Genomic DNA, 14,842 nt, shown 5'->3' with positions numbered 1-14,842 from the left:
AGGGTCCACGCATTGAAATAGCGATGGCTCTGCTCATGTCATGTTTTCTTGGATGCACAGCAGCCGGGCGGAGTGGGCGGGCGGCCACGCTGTGGGAATTAAGCTTGATCTCCATCCAAGTGCCCTTTCTCCGCTTCAAAAAAGCAATCAATCCAAAACAGGACTAATCGTACAGTAGCTCGATCTCATTGCGCAGCATACTGCATTCTGCCCGTTATTCGCTTGTGTTTCTTCATAATCATAAATACTTACAGACAGCGAGCGAGCATTCTCAAATTCGCCGATTGTACCGTACCCCTGTCATTATGAATGCCAAGTCATTGTTATATAGCAACGTAGCGTACTGTAGAGAATCTCATAATTCTTAGAACAAAAAGACTGGCTGGTTGTGCTCCAGCCACTACTTCTTGTGCAATCCGCAAAGTACCTAGGTACCTACCTACTGTGGTTCATCTAGTTACTCAAAAAATCACCTGCTAATTAGTTGAGTTCAGAGCTCTGTGTTTGGGTTTGGTTTGGTGTTTTTTTGCCTTTGTCTTGTGCATGCAGCTGTCACCCAACGTGGTCCCAAGCTACGTCATCGCTCCCCACATGTCACTTGCCGTCCGCCGGGAACAGCTTCTCCAACTTTAGCCCCGGGTAAAGAAACATTGGGGGCCAATCACGTAGCAAGCGCACCCGCCTAGGAAAAACCTAGCATGTCGCTAACAGAACTTACGGAGGACCTTCAACCCGGAACCCGGCACCACACGATACGTACAGTACCACATACTACCTACGGTATGGCACCTTCGGCAGGTAGGTTTTCATCTTCGAAGATCGAAGTTTCCCACGGCTGCTGGCGATATGACGCAAGCTCTTGCGTCAAGGTAAAGTTGTGTTCAAGCGTCCGCGTGATTTTCTTATTCCAGGATAGGTATTCTGTGAGGAATCATGGGTATTGCGGCCCGACTTATAAGAGCAATCTAAACAAAAAGGAATACGCATGTTTTTGAGCAAAAGTCCACCATCAATAACACTAGGCGAAAATAAAAATCGTGGTCAATAGTAGTTTTCAACGATCCAACGCCAGAAACCCAGAATGTGAATTGCGAAAACTGCAAAACAAAAAAGAACAACCCAATCAAAGGAAAACTGCTGCGCCCAGTGCTATGATATGCCCATGTCGTCGTAATACCAAATCCGCAAGACGCATTTCTGTATTCCCGTTCGCAATGAAACATTGCAAAATCACACACAAACTGTATATATAACTAACGCCCCTGCCGACGGCGTACAATAAGACCACAAAGCAGGCTTTCGTCATCGTCCACGCCAGGAATGCTCGCGCTTGTTGACAACCGTCTGTGCAGCCTCCCGTTCGTGGTCGCATAAATTCCCTTCTAGGAAACAGAAGTCGTTTCTGGCCCCCTAAGATTCGCAGCGGATGCTGCCTGTTTCAGCCGCGTTGTGCGCCGAGGTGGAGGCGCTTTCGGAGGCACCTTTTTATTCGAGTGTGTCTTGGTCGTCGTGCTTGTACAGCTATCAGTACCAGATTCGTCGGCGCTTTCGCACAGGCTGTTCACCAAACTGCTCGTGACTGGCTGTGCCGGCACCAAAAGCTTGCCATGCCGGTGCTTGGGCACTTCTGGCCGCACCCTCTTGGGTTTCGTGACTGCTTTGGCGGTCTCCTCGTCGGGCTTCGTGGTGTTTGCGTCCGACGCCATTAAAGGTTTCTTGGCCCCCAGTGCATGATCGGCCCTACGACTAGGTGTCTGGACACCGGGCTTTTCCATCACGGCCGCGACGTCACTGACACTAACAGAACTCCCGATTTGCGACTCAGAAAGGCTGATTCCAATAAGTTTGCGAGCCACCTCGCTCTCTCCACTGCCCACTGGTGACAGTTCCTTGGGTTCTAACCCCAGCCACTTGACCTTGGACACACGGTCTACCAGGCGCAAGGTAGTATCGTCGGCCGGCGCGAAGTGTGCATTCTCCGCCCCGCCTAATATGCGCACCACCCTTATCAACTCCTCGCGCTTGTAGTGAGGTGGGTTGCTCAACTGCGTGTGCGCCAGGAGCGGGTATAAAACACGCAGATAGGTATGCCGCAAAGCAGACGACTCATTGGGCAAGTCTAAAAGGTTACGGATGATGACATCCAAGAGTACCCGGAGGTCATTTGTGTAGAAGTACTCGTAGGTCGCTTTGGTTGTGAACAACAGATAGAGAAGCTTCAGTATCAAAAGTTGCAATGAAGTTTCAGTCTCACGGTTCAGCAACAGAATTATATTCTCTCCGAAAGTTCTGAAATCAGGTCCACGCATGCTCAGAACCTTGATGACTCGATTCGTCAACGGCGGCTCGTTTGAGCGCATGGTAGATGCCACCATATACTGTTCGTTCAAGACTAGCTGCAGAGTCGCACAGTTTCCAAGTCAATCGTTCTTGTTCCAAATACATACCAAGCCCCGAGGAATACGGATCGGCTCACTCCCAGGCACGAGATATAGTGGAGGCAACATACCAAAACACGTATTATTGGGTAGTGATACGGGTCATCGACGTCGTCGGAAAGACTCTCAATGACCTGAAACATGTACTGGACAAACTCGTCCGTCACCTGCATCAGGTCCTCGGAGCTGATGCGTTCGATGCGCGACATCTCGTACACGAGCTCGAGCAGCAGACGGTGCAGGCGGCGGTCGTTGTCGCGCGTGCCGTTGATGAGCTCGACCAGGCGCGGGAAGCAGCCGTCGTCGATCATGCGGCGGAGCATAACCTCGTCGGAGCGGCCGTCGAGCAGCAGAAAGTTGGCAATGACGTGCAGCGGCCCCGCCTCGTCCTCCTGCAGCAGGCTGTAGATGATCTGCGTCCGCACGTACTCGCTGTTGCAGCCAAACACGTCGCTGTCCCGGAGCCGCTGCGAGCAGGCCGCCACGTCGTCCTCGGTCGAGAGGTAGAGTTCCCGGCACGACGCCACCAGGTACAGCCAAGAGCGTAGGACGTCGTCGATCGACTCGAAACTGGAGCATTTTGCCGAGAGTATGTTTTCCATTTCTGTAGCGTCGGATCGGCGAGAGAAGAAGCCGGTTGTTAGAACGCTTTTATGAATTCGCCAGTCGAAAGAAAGAGTCGATGGCCTAGAGAAGAATTTCAGAAAACATCCGTCGCTCAAGCAACTGACCTTGCCAGAACTGCTCCTCGCCCTCCACCGGCACGGAGCCTGACTGCCCCGCGTCGGCGTCCGCCATGGTTATACGTTCTTGAACACGGCGGTCAAGACATTTGATAGGCAAGTAGATGGTTGTGCACCAGGTTTGGGGTGCTATCGAGAAGCTGTTGCGGGCCAGGAAAGAAATGAAGAGAAAACAAGACTAAAAAAAAAGTCAGGTCCCAAAAGAACAAAATCTTCAGTGGCATATATCTCAAGGAAGTAGCAAGCGAGGCATTTCCATTTCTCTTACGGAGTGGCTGTCTGTCGTTGCAGAATAGCAAGACCAGACATGTGGTTGGATGGGTTAGTTGATAACTGGACTGGGACAAGGGCGACGCACAAGACGTTTTGGGGGGTTTTGACGGGCAGGGTCGGATTCACCGTCTTCAACAGGGCGGGTCAAGCAATACCCCCGCAGTAGCGTCCAGCCCCACGACGTGGGGTTTCAGGCTTGATCGAGGCATGCCGCTCAAGGGTTCAACCTGATGATGCCGGACAGGATTCAAGATACATTTCACGAGGTCCAAGTGTTTATTTCATGGAGATACCTAGACTTAGGTCGCGTTGTTTTGCGCCGTGTCGCAACAGTCAAAAACTCGATGTAATGTTGTTATACTGTTTCCCGGGTGATTATTACCGTTTACTTCCCGAGGTACCTACAGCTTGGCAGCTAGCAAAGCCCGTCGGATTCACTTGCACACGAAGCTATTCACTTTTCAAAGCTTGAACTCTTCATATCTGACATTATGTATAACAAAAGCCACAAAGCTCAGCAGAGCACAAGATTAAAAACGTATTTGTATCAATACACATCCGCGTTACATGCTATCCTTTAATTCATCCTCTTAAAGCCGCCCACAAACCCACTCTTTACGTCATGACGCTGGGCGCCCAGCCCGCATCCTGTCCCCTGTTCTATCTATATAGGTATATACCGTAACGCCGACTCTACAAATCGAATCAATCCCAAGTAGCCCGCAGAAAATAGAGCCCGTTAGCACCAAACCAGTAGCAAAAACCAGAATAACAAAACAATACTGCACATTGCACTCTCGCCATGACAAAAATCCATACCAGGAACCCTAAGCTGGTTGAGGACCTTGTTGAGGGTAATCGTCATACACCTTGACCTTGGCGGCATACTTCATTATGTTGCTGACGAGGTGATTCTGGATAGATTCCCCCTTTCCGGCCGCAACTTGAAGGATCAGCTCGTTCAAAGTCTGTCGCCCAAGGATATCGACGTGGTCCGCAGTGTTGGGACCACCGCGCGGGTTGAATCGATCCGGCTCGTGCGGCATTTCGACGACCGTCACCTTAGATCCGGCCGGGTTGTACCGCTTGTATTTCCATCCGTGGTTGCACATGTAACCTGAACTGATCAGATTCACCGTCCCGTCTCCCTCGCCCAGCACCACTCCGTGGTCGATTTCCCCTCGTGTCAGCCCCGTGTCAATGGTGATGCTGAGGTTTGTCAACGCAGGAAACTCGGGCGTCCGGTAGTAGTATGCGCGCTCCGTCGGCTTGCCGACACCATAGAAGCAGTAAATCTTGAGATTCGGTGCGAGAGGAAGGCGAGTCTCCAATGGGTTGATCCATTTTGTAGGATCGTCCTCATTCGCATCCACTTCGGCCTTGGTGTGAGCAACCCCATGTGAGTAGCTACGCTTGACATTGTTCTGATACCAATCTTCGCTTGTATCGAACAAGTACTGCATGGCGGTGCTGACTGTCATGTTCCTAGTCGGTGCCGTTTTGTTGTAACCATACCCTTTCCTGAAGTTTAACACTGGACCATACGACTTTTGCTGCCCAGGTAAGTCGTCAGGTGCCCATGTGGTGTTTCCCCAGACGGCCTCGCCACCCAATGGCAACATAGAAGAGATACCAGGCATATGGCGGAACATCTGAGCTCGCTCCTCCTTGCTGAGAAATTTCTCGAGGCCGTATACGGCAAATGCATTGAGCTGGGCCGTGTCTCGCATCTCTCCGGAAAGAACTGCTGTCAGGTCCTTCACGGCTCCCAGCATGCACCCACTAATATTGATCCATGAGTCGACATGACGGTCTACCCAGTCGTCACCACCTTTTCCGCCCTTTTGCGAGGCGACCCAATGGAAAAAATAAAACAGAACTTGGCTGCCCATGCTGTGAGACACCAGCACAGCCTTGCGACCCGAAGTTATGGTCGCTGTCTCGATGGCCATCTTGAGCCGGGTGAAGTACTGATCTCGCACCTCGAGGTTCGGGTACGACAATCGCCAATCATATGCGGCGGTGAAGGCGGTGTTGGTATCATATCCCAGCGCAGCCAGGTTCTCCAAGATCTTGTTCCAGATCCAGTACCCTGTGATGAAGAAGTCGGTTGCATCGAAACCCTGAGCAGCCCGCAACTTGATGCCAGGAGGATCAAGACCCGTAACTTTGTCAAGCATGACGTGCCTCTTCCAGGCTTCCTTGTCCAGAACTAGTGCCCTCATCATTGTCCAGCTTCCCCAGAGTCTTTTCCGGAAATAGGGACGAGAGGAGTTGGCGGTGCCCCACGACTCCAAGCCAGTGGAGATGACACCTGGCACCATGACCACTGGAAAATGTGCCTGTAGACCCTCAGTCTTGGCTTTGACTCCGACCGAGAAGGGCTCGGAAGAGCTGTCGACAAAATCGCGTTCGCCTCTCTGTAAAATCATGACATCGTTTTCTGGTCAGCGGCCTGCACTTGTCGAGAAAGAGCTGGCATACTCCGTTGTCACTCACAACTAGGTCCGACATATCCTTGACCAAGCCTGCAGGTAGCACATCTAACAAGCTGTCCATGCTCATTCCCAGATCACCAATCTCGGGAAAGTCTATCAGGTCATTTGTCTTGGCGAAGCCGGCGGCTATTATTCCCGACAAGCTTCCAAGCAAGAAGATGAATGTGTTGCGGCGTTTCCGCGTGCGAGGCTTGTGGTGTACGACATGGATCTTTTCCTTTTCCTCTCGGGCTGGACTCGCAGTCCTCGGGGTGTCTGTGGGAGTTGGGGTCGGCGAGGGTGATTCTTCGTGGACCACAGGTCTTCGGCGCAGCGCGGTAGCCATGGTCTGGAGGTCGCGGAAGGACCGTGAGGTAACGTTGGGCTACAAGTCTCGTATGGCCGTCGAAGCTATCAAGAAAGGCGGGAGTTGATGCTATATTAAGTCGTATATAGAATCTGTGGTGTCGTGCGTATGGACAGCACCAGCAACAGTGATGGTCGTGGCGTTCGAACAAGTGCGGCGAAGAGCAAGAACCGTAGCTACATACGTAGGTATGCAATATGCAATGATGACAACGGACCCGAAGAAGGTTGCAGTGCGAGCAGCGATGGGACGATTTTAAATGACAAGCCCAGGGGAGGAAAAAAGGGGATTTTTTTGTTTTTGGTTCTAATGCGCAAAATAAAAAGCAGCAAGAAATTATGCGACCATTTCGCCCAGTAAAACAAGAAGGCGCTGTCAAGAAGCTACGTCCTTGACTAAAAAACTAGAATAGAAAAATAAACAGCTTCCAAGAAGTAAACCCGAAGAACGGCCCCGAGACGCTAACAGCCACATTTAATTGCAAAAATGATTCTAGCGTGTCGGACTATCATCACATGTAGTCCTTCAAATGAAAAAAAAAAACCCCCTCAAGTACCGATCTTGGCATGGAATAGTTATCGGTATCTTGTGGTTCTCCGGGATTGCGCCAAAGGGGGAGGGAGAGGGAAGAGTAATTAGAAGCAGCTGACGTCAAGTCCCGTCGTCGGAACCCTGAGCAAAAAGGAGGGATGAGCTGAGGTGGAGACTTTGAGCTCAGGGATTTGATTGATTTGACGTGCAATGCGGGCCGGGCTGCTTTTGACGTGACTCGACTGACAGACATTGACATGACTGACCCTAACCCAGAACTCTTTTTATTGAAAGTAACATTCATCTGAGCCCAGACCTTAGCGTCCCCGCCCCCCCCCCCCCCGGTCCGGTGCCAACCGGTTTGTAGTGGGATAGCATGGAAGGTAAACGGATGAAGGCCAGCCCAGTCAACCGTAAAACACTGACTTACCTGTTTGCCCAGAGTCTCAGCCTCGGCAGCTGTAGCTGTGTATTTACTTTGTCGTTTTCGCCTGTGTAACCCATTTCTCACAAACAAACCCGATATTGAAGCCCAAACAAAAACCCAACCCCTCATTTGGTTTTTCTGTTTATTGCAGCCTTTTGTGCTTTGGGGGACGGGCCAGCTTGCCTGCTTTGCCTGCCCGTGCAGGGATGCAAGCTTGCATGTGACGGAGTAGCGGGCAGAGAAGCCCGACAACCCGACTCCTTTTCCCTTCTTGTTCACTCGAGTTCACGGGTCGAAAGCCGCTTCAACGCACCTTCACACTTTTTTTTCGAGAAACTTGCACGCGTGTAGAGGGGCAGGCGGGATCCCACCAAACTTTTTCAACCGCCTTGCGAAGAGAAAGAAATAATAATAACAACGGCTACCGGCTCCGTTCTAGCGTCGTTTGATTACAAGGATTTGCCAGTTCCTTCAGGAATCAAGAGTTGAAACAGTCTATTTCGAAGCCATCATAACAATCTGGCGCGATACTTTAATCTTTTCCCCTCAGTTCTCGGTTGGCTTGTACTGTGACGACTGGCGGGAGGATTTGCTTCATTTCTTTTTGGAAAGGGGCCCTTAATCTAAGCCTCAGCGCGACCTGCCTTCAGTGGGGGGCCAGTCTAGTTCTAGGGTGAACCGGCTCGGAGCCCTCAGAAGTCGGTACAATACACCCAAAAACGGCAGAGATGGCTGCTGTCGCGACAGTTACCAGCAGCAACCCGCCAATCGATGCAGGCAGAGTCGAAAAGTTGCTGGGGGAGCTAAAATACCTGCAGTATGAGCACGGGCTCGAAAAGGAGTACTTGCCATCGATACGCGCGCTCATATCCAAGGATTTGAGTGAGCCTTACAGCATCTATGTTTACCGCTACTTTCTTTATCAATGGGGTCACCTATGTTTCATGGTAGGTTTTACTTCTCTCCTCCAGCAGACTTGGGCTATGTTGCCGCCATATATGCATGCTCCTTGTCAATTTTTGTAGTTTTTATGCCCCTGGACTAACTTACAGACCAGGCGCTGAACCCGTCTGACGATTCGCTCGTCGGGGTTATCATATGCAAGCTCGAGGTACATCAGTCACATTCCCCACCAACACGCCGAGGCTACATCGCCATGCTGGCCGTGTCCGAGTCGTTCAGGGGTCACGGTATCGCCACGGCACTCGTCAAGCAGGCGATCGAAGCCATGGCGGCTCGCGACGCTGATGAGATTGTGCTCGAGACGGAAGAGACCAACTTGTCAGCCATGCGACTGTATGAGCGGCTTGGTTTTATGCGATCCAAGAAACTGCACCGTTACTACCTTAACGGCAACAGCGCCTACCGGCTAGTTCTGCTGTTGAAGCACATCGATCCCGATGCGGCTACAGACTTGGCTTTGGATGAGAATGACACTAGGTGAAAACCATCGCCTTGCGCTGTTTTATTTGCGCCTCTTCGGGGACTGCAGACAGGGACATCTTAGTCACGCTCCGTAGCTTTTTCTCTGCTTGGTTTGTTCCTGGTGATGTCTTACGTTTAAGCATGAGCATATCGGGGGGGGGGGGGGGGGGGGGCGGGGTTTAACGGGGTGGAGTTTGTGGTGTTCTCGGCAACATCTGGTGTTACGTCTTTACCTGCGCGACTTGGAAAGACCTCTGCACTGTTCTACTGTTAATGCACGCAGGCTCCGGGGTCTTCTCGTCTACTATAATGAGATGGACGCGAGTTTTCATTTCATTATCAAGTCTAGACGAAGTCGAGACACAGGTATGCTTTGACGGACTTGGCTTCAAGCATAACCTCGAGCGGCATCTCGATGTGGACCGGCTCGAGGAGGTTGGTTTTCTGGGAGCATTGGCAGTTTTTACCGAGGTAGCTGCCTTATTTTTGCATAACTCACGCTCTTATAATGAAGCTAACGCATTGGGGAACAATATATATACATCTCAGCTGGATGCATTGAACAGATTGTTATCAGAGCCTACGTTAACGGCGACTGGGATAAAATCAGAATATAGATCGTTGTCAAAAGCGGCCGCATACGTGGTGAGAGATATCCACCACACCAGCCTCTGACGAAAATTTTGGTGGGGTTGATTGATGTTACTCCAGTGTTGGTTTGCGCAGTGGTTACGCCCCGCAGTTAATCTAGCAGGAAAAAAAGGTTGGAGAATCTTACAGCATCGCAAACCTAAACTCATACGACGTCTGATTACTACTACATGGTAGTATCTTCATGTCCCTTTCGTCGATCGCTATAAGAGCTTCTCCAGCTAGTGTTACCAAAACATCGATACCTGATACCAAGATCTGGCTCAACGAAAGCCCACTCGACTACCCACCACTACCACACAGCCATGGCTGAAGATGAAGGTACCATCATCAAGTCGCTGACATCGGTTCAGCTGCCAATGGAACCTGCATGTCTCGAATTCTGCCCCGCTCACCCAGAATACCTGATTATTGGTTCGTGGCACCTCATTAAGGATGATCACCATGATGGCACCCAAGCACGTGAACAAGACGAGGGTGACGGCCCAGCAGGTGACCACCAAGGGGTCAGTGCCAGCGACAAACAGAGGCACATGGGCCGGGTAGACCTTTACCGAATTCAGGGGGAGCAAGTGTAAGAGTCATACCACACGGGCATCAAGAATAGGAAAAAGAATTTTTGTCATGTCCTTGGGGTAGAAGGGGAAAGACTGACCAGCTCGCTCAACCCGACGACAAAGTGACCTGGTCCAGACGGACGAGTACCCTGAATCCGCAATCTGGGACGTCCAGTTCCAAAAACGTAACGGCCGTGCAGATGTCTTTGCCGCAGGCTCTAGCGCGGGCACCGTCTTCATATACAAGGTGACGGCGCCGTCGTCGTCCGCAGACAACGCCGACGCCGCGCTGCGCAGGCTCTCCATCGTTGGGCCCATCAGCGGCGAAGAAGATGGCGAGGTTATGATCACAAAGTGCTATTGGCACCCAATGATCCCCGACCTGCTCGCCGTCTCCACCCTGGCCGGCGAGGTCCACCTCATCTGGCTTGACGGCAAAGACGATCTCTTCACGCCACTATCCGTGACCAGGGTTTCAGCGCTGGCGCACTCCGAGCCAGCCTGGACCGTGGCGCTGAGCCCCCAGGTCGCCACTCCGGAGGGGACCGACGACCGCGTCTTCACCGTGTATTCAGGGGGCGACGACATGGCGTTCCGGTACGCCTCAGTGGCGATGCGCGGTGCAGTACCTCCTGCCGAGGGTGCTGCCGCGCCGCCAGAGTTCGACGACGCGCTGTTCAGCCCAGCCAAGAAGTCATGGCACATGGCTGGCGTCGTCTCCATCCTCCCGCTGCCCATCACACTCCCCTCGGACGGCTCGCAGATCGTCGTCACGGGCAGCTACGACGACCACGTGCGCGTCTGCGCCGTCAGGCCGCTTCACGAGACGTACGGCATGGCCACGGCCCGCGTCCTCACTGAGCTGCACCTCGGGGGCGGGGCTTGGCGGCTGAGGGTGATGGAGATGATTGCAGATCCCAGCGGAAGCTCTTGGAGGCTCAGGATACTCACACCCTGTATGAGTGTGGGCAGCAGAGTGCTTGAGATCTGTGGTGCGGACGACAGCCAGGAATGGACCATTAAGGTCCTGGGAAGTTGGTGGGAGGAGGCTGCCGGGGCTAGCATGCTGAACTATGGCTCTGACGTCCAGCCTCGGCGGGAGGGTGCTAGTGGCGGCGGTGACGACAAGTTTACCTGTGTATCATCAAATTTCTATGGCAAGATGCTATATTTATGGAAATTCTGATGTCTACCAGTGCAGCTCCGCGCGCTTGATTGGGTCTATACCCCGCTTATACGTAAAAGAGACGTAGACAAAAAGAAACCGTATTGGCCTCGGGGCCTTAAAGAGGCTATTATCACAAGCAGAAGAAAAGGGAGACCCGGCGACGATGTTACTTCTGTCTGTCGGATCGAATCCAATCACAAACAGACTGGACATAGTGACACCGTTGGATATCATTTCTAGCCGGCGGAGAGCAATATTCCAACGCCCCTCGCACCAATGCTGACAATCAACATGTCGCTTTATGCAGTAATGAGCCATATCTGCTCCCCGCCTCCGCCGATAAGCGCCCTTCCCAACGGGAGACAGTAGAGCGAGACGAGCCACACACACCACAACGTGAACGACGCATTGTCGTCCTCGACCGTCCTGAGCAGAAGGGTGCGTACAGAAATGACGACCCCGAGCACCATCATGGGCGCATATGCCAGCACAACCTTGACCCCCTCCAGCCACGGCGACGGACCCAACTCGGGGATGCCCCAGAGCAGCGGCGTGGCCACGGAGCAGGCGACAAGCGGCAGAGCGACGATCCACCGCGTGGGCGCGTCGCCGATCACGATGGGCACGGTGCGACGCTTGGCTGCAGCGTCGCCGGCGACGTCCTTGAGGTCCTGGATGTTGATGGTCAGGAAGATGGCGCCGGACACAACGGCGACCCAGCGCCAGAGGAGAGACATGACCTCGGGAACAGGCGTCTCTCCTGACGCGGACCACGGGGCCGGTTCAGTGCCACCTGCAGCGCGCCGACGAGGAAGCAGGGGAAGCCGACGCCGTTGAGGAACGGCTTGAGGATGGGGTGGTCGGCGCCGCCCAGGTCGTTGTACCAAAACGTCAGGACCAGGAGGGTTGCGGTGGGCACGAAGGCGCCCAGCATGTGGCTCACGAGCAGGGCGATGATGCTGACCGCGACAAAGAGGGTGGCCGCCTCGTCGGGGGAGACGATACCGGCAGGCATAGGGCGGCTTGGCTTATTGAGCCGATCCTCTTCAATCGAGCTCGGTTTTCTCTGGTTTGAAATGCAGAAAAGTATCAAGTCGAGCCAGATATGAAGGAATATCAGCGGCATTCGCGCTAGCACGACTATGGGCGAAGGTATTCCCGCTCTGTCCTGGAGTATAATAGACAGGGCGACTCCGTTGGTCAGTGCGAATATCATACTAGGTGCTAGTACTGTCTTCACATCAGACTTGCTGAAGAGGTAAAGGTGGTTGAGGAAGCGGGTCAGAGCTTTGCTGGTGTGTTGACGATGGTCGTTCACTCGTGCCTGGAGCCTCTTCACCTGGACAACGGGGGATGCGTCCGCACCCAGAGACAGAGGGGAGACAAGATCAGCTGAGTGGCTAGACATAGCGCTTGAGGATAGGCTGTTCTGTCATTGTGTGCCATGTACTGTTTCTTTTTGAAGATAGGGGAGAGGCCGCTGGGTGCCGTGAGTTCCGGCAAGCCATTGTGTTCCAATAATATATAGATAAAATTTGGAGGTCCTTAAGAATGATGTTCAGATTGCTGATGGTGAAGGAGGTAGGTGCTATTAACAGACGTCTGAGCAAAGAAAGAAAGCAGAGGCTAACTTTTATATCCAGTCTCTATCAGTCAAAGATGTGTAAGACTCAAGATCTGGGGCACAAGACATGTTTGGGAAGCTCGAGGCCCTGAGCAATATGCTCATTGCCGACATATAGAGCCCATACTGCGCCGTGCAGTTGACAGTCGGAGCAGATATCCCAAACCCGATATCCCACATCCGTGCCATGACGGCTGTATTTCCGCTCAACGGGCACCATCGTTGATGGATGGTCGGCAAAAGCACAGCCGAAGAGTATGAGCAAAAGTGACATATCTACACCCCCAAAGCTGTTGACGAGCAAAAGCTGCCCTCCTTCGTGAGCATTAGGAGCACCTTATCACGGTTCAATCCATGGGCGAGGGCCCCCATAGGACGGATTGGGCTTGTAAGATGCTCAAGGTAAGATATGTGGGCGCGGTCGTGGCGGAGTCGCAGTCAGACCAACGTCCTAGGCATCAATATTCCAAGCCACGACATTAACCAGCACTTTCTTGATCACATGAAATTACTTGAAAAGGGATGCGAGGTTCTGTTATCAGACCGATTGGGATGTTTTGTGTAGCCCAAAGAACCCACGCTGAAGGATCAATAGGGACTAGGCGGCGAGGCTTATATGTGTGCCTATGCTGATTGGTCAGCCCTGCCATATTTTGATCTGGGTACCATTCTGAATGGAAAAGGTTTTGTGAAACCGTTTAGGTGCTGGAGCGGCTAAGCAATCATTTGTATTTTGCGCCGAGTCTCCGGATCTGACTCTGACAGCGGCGCATGAGCCAAATGACGCAAATATGCCTAGGGAATTTAAAGTCATTTTATTCAAACAATGATGCTCCAGCATTGGCGTTGGTATATCTTGTTAAGCCTTTGGACTCATGGGCTATTCTGCAGGGGCCAAACCTCTTTTTTCAATGTGCAACCCAGCCCACATGCAGTTGGGGATAAGGCACTTGCCAACCATGTTCTTTGGATGTGACAGCTCACTTGATAGCTGGATATGAGGGATTGCCCAAGATAACGACCCAGAAAGGTAACCACAACAGAAAGAATAAGAATAAAGAATACGAGGATAACAAGAAAATAATGCGACTAGCCGAGTTCTCATAGATGTCCAGGAAGAAACCTAGCGACTTATGCGGCATGGGAGACCAGGCAGTTTTCATCAGCGCACAACTGATATTTCATCAGCAATGATCCACTATCCCTTGTCAAACAGGCATAGTTTGCATGTTGGAATTTTGGTATGGGGAATCCAGGGTGGGAAAAGCAGATGGAAACGAGAGACGTTCAAAGGCGTTTGCAGCAATAGCTACCTCCGGTGAGGTTCGACTCCATTTTTTGCACGTGTCGCAGTCTGACCACCCACTGCAGATGTCCGGCGCAGCACGTCGGCGTGGATAGATGACTATGCCTAGACTCTGAAATCCAGATTTTGGTCCATGAGAGGACACGCACACAAAAACCAAGATGCGTCAACCCGAGCGGGAGTAAACCCCCGGAGACGCAAAATATTTGTTCAAGTATGCCGTGTCAGGCCGAGTTGCATTGGCGAGGGGAAGTGGAGCGATTTGATTGATATGATAAGTGAACCCGAAGCTACCGCGTTAGCTACCACGTAAAAGCTGGGTCTCGAAGCGGGCCTAGCGGGGACACGTTGCTGCTAGAGAAACTCGTTTAAAGCTTCACGTCAACCACAGCGCGACCGATCCCGGACCTCTGCAGCTGCAGTACCCAGAACCAAATTTTTTAGGTAAGACTGATATCCAATTGTTTATGTATGGGATGGACACAGATAGGCAAATCCCGAATTGTTGCTTTATCAGATGAATGATTAGGGTCCTGGGAAGGATCTCGGAGATCTCATTTATCGGACTGGCTTTCGAGTACTCCGTAGGTGAAGATGCACTCGGTGAGTGGTATACGGACTAAGATCTTTGGAGACATCATCTCCGAATTTACCGATACGGAGTAGTCGGAATTCAGAGACAAAATTCGGGGTATCAGGAGGCAAGGAGGTAGACTTTGAAGACGGGTTGGGTGCTCGGTCCTAACCAGTTTAATAATAGATGCTCGGCATTGCATATTTCTGTAAAGCCACAGGGAAAATCGTGGTGAATGAATCTAGGCAAGGTAGATCGGTAATTAATTGCGTGCATGTTTT

At 52.1% G+C, this 14,842-nt stretch overlaps 4 protein-coding genes across 4 annotated transcripts; 2 read left to right on the top strand and 2 right to left on the bottom strand.

Annotated features, from left to right (window-relative positions):
• Window positions 1-879: 879 nt before the first annotated feature.
• MGG_03559 (uncharacterized protein) lies at window positions 880-3,527 on the bottom strand. Its single transcript, XM_003716308.1, has 3 exons — window positions 3,170-3,527; window positions 2,510-3,042; window positions 880-2,396 (listed from the first exon to the last, which is right to left on the bottom strand). Exons 1-3 carry the CDS (start codon window positions 3,234-3,236, stop codon window positions 1,383-1,385), a joined length of 1,614 nt encoding a protein of 537 aa, XP_003716356.1. The 5' UTR covers window positions 3,237-3,527; the 3' UTR covers window positions 880-1,382.
• Window positions 3,528-3,907: 380 nt separating this feature from the next.
• Window positions 3,908-6,985, bottom strand: MGG_03560 (phospholipid:diacylglycerol acyltransferase). Its single transcript, XM_003716307.1, has 2 exons — window positions 5,954-6,985; window positions 3,908-5,874 (listed from the first exon to the last, which is right to left on the bottom strand). The coding sequence occupies exons 1-2, from the start codon at window positions 6,275-6,277 to the stop codon at window positions 4,282-4,284; spliced, it is 1,917 nt and encodes a 638-aa protein (XP_003716355.1). The 5' UTR covers window positions 6,278-6,985; the 3' UTR covers window positions 3,908-4,281.
• Window positions 6,986-7,185: 200 nt separating this feature from the next.
• MGG_03561 (N-terminal acetyltransferase C complex catalytic subunit MAK3) lies at window positions 7,186-8,823 on the top strand. Its single transcript, XM_003716306.1, has 2 exons — window positions 7,186-8,203; window positions 8,314-8,823. The coding sequence occupies exons 1-2, from the start codon at window positions 7,985-7,987 to the stop codon at window positions 8,698-8,700; spliced, it is 606 nt and encodes a 201-aa protein (XP_003716354.1). The 5' UTR covers window positions 7,186-7,984; the 3' UTR covers window positions 8,701-8,823.
• A 592-nt stretch (window positions 8,824-9,415) lies between these two features.
• Window positions 9,416-13,344, top strand: MGG_03562 (uncharacterized protein). Its single transcript, XM_003716305.1, has 3 exons — window positions 9,416-9,906; window positions 10,013-12,638; window positions 12,701-13,344. Exons 1-2 carry the CDS (start codon window positions 9,638-9,640, stop codon window positions 11,073-11,075), a joined length of 1,332 nt encoding a protein of 443 aa, XP_003716353.1. The 5' UTR covers window positions 9,416-9,637; the 3' UTR covers window positions 11,076-12,638; window positions 12,701-13,344.
• The last annotated feature ends 1,498 nt before the right edge of the window (window positions 13,345-14,842 follow it).

The sequence above is a fragment of the Pyricularia oryzae genome, chromosome 4, assembly GCF_000002495.2.
Source record: "Pyricularia oryzae 70-15 chromosome 4, whole genome shotgun sequence".
Lineage (NCBI taxonomy): Eukaryota > Fungi > Ascomycota > Sordariomycetes > Magnaporthales > Pyriculariaceae > Pyricularia > Pyricularia oryzae.
Note: the sequence above shows the minus strand (reverse complement) of the source record. Positions and strands in the feature narration are given on the sequence as shown.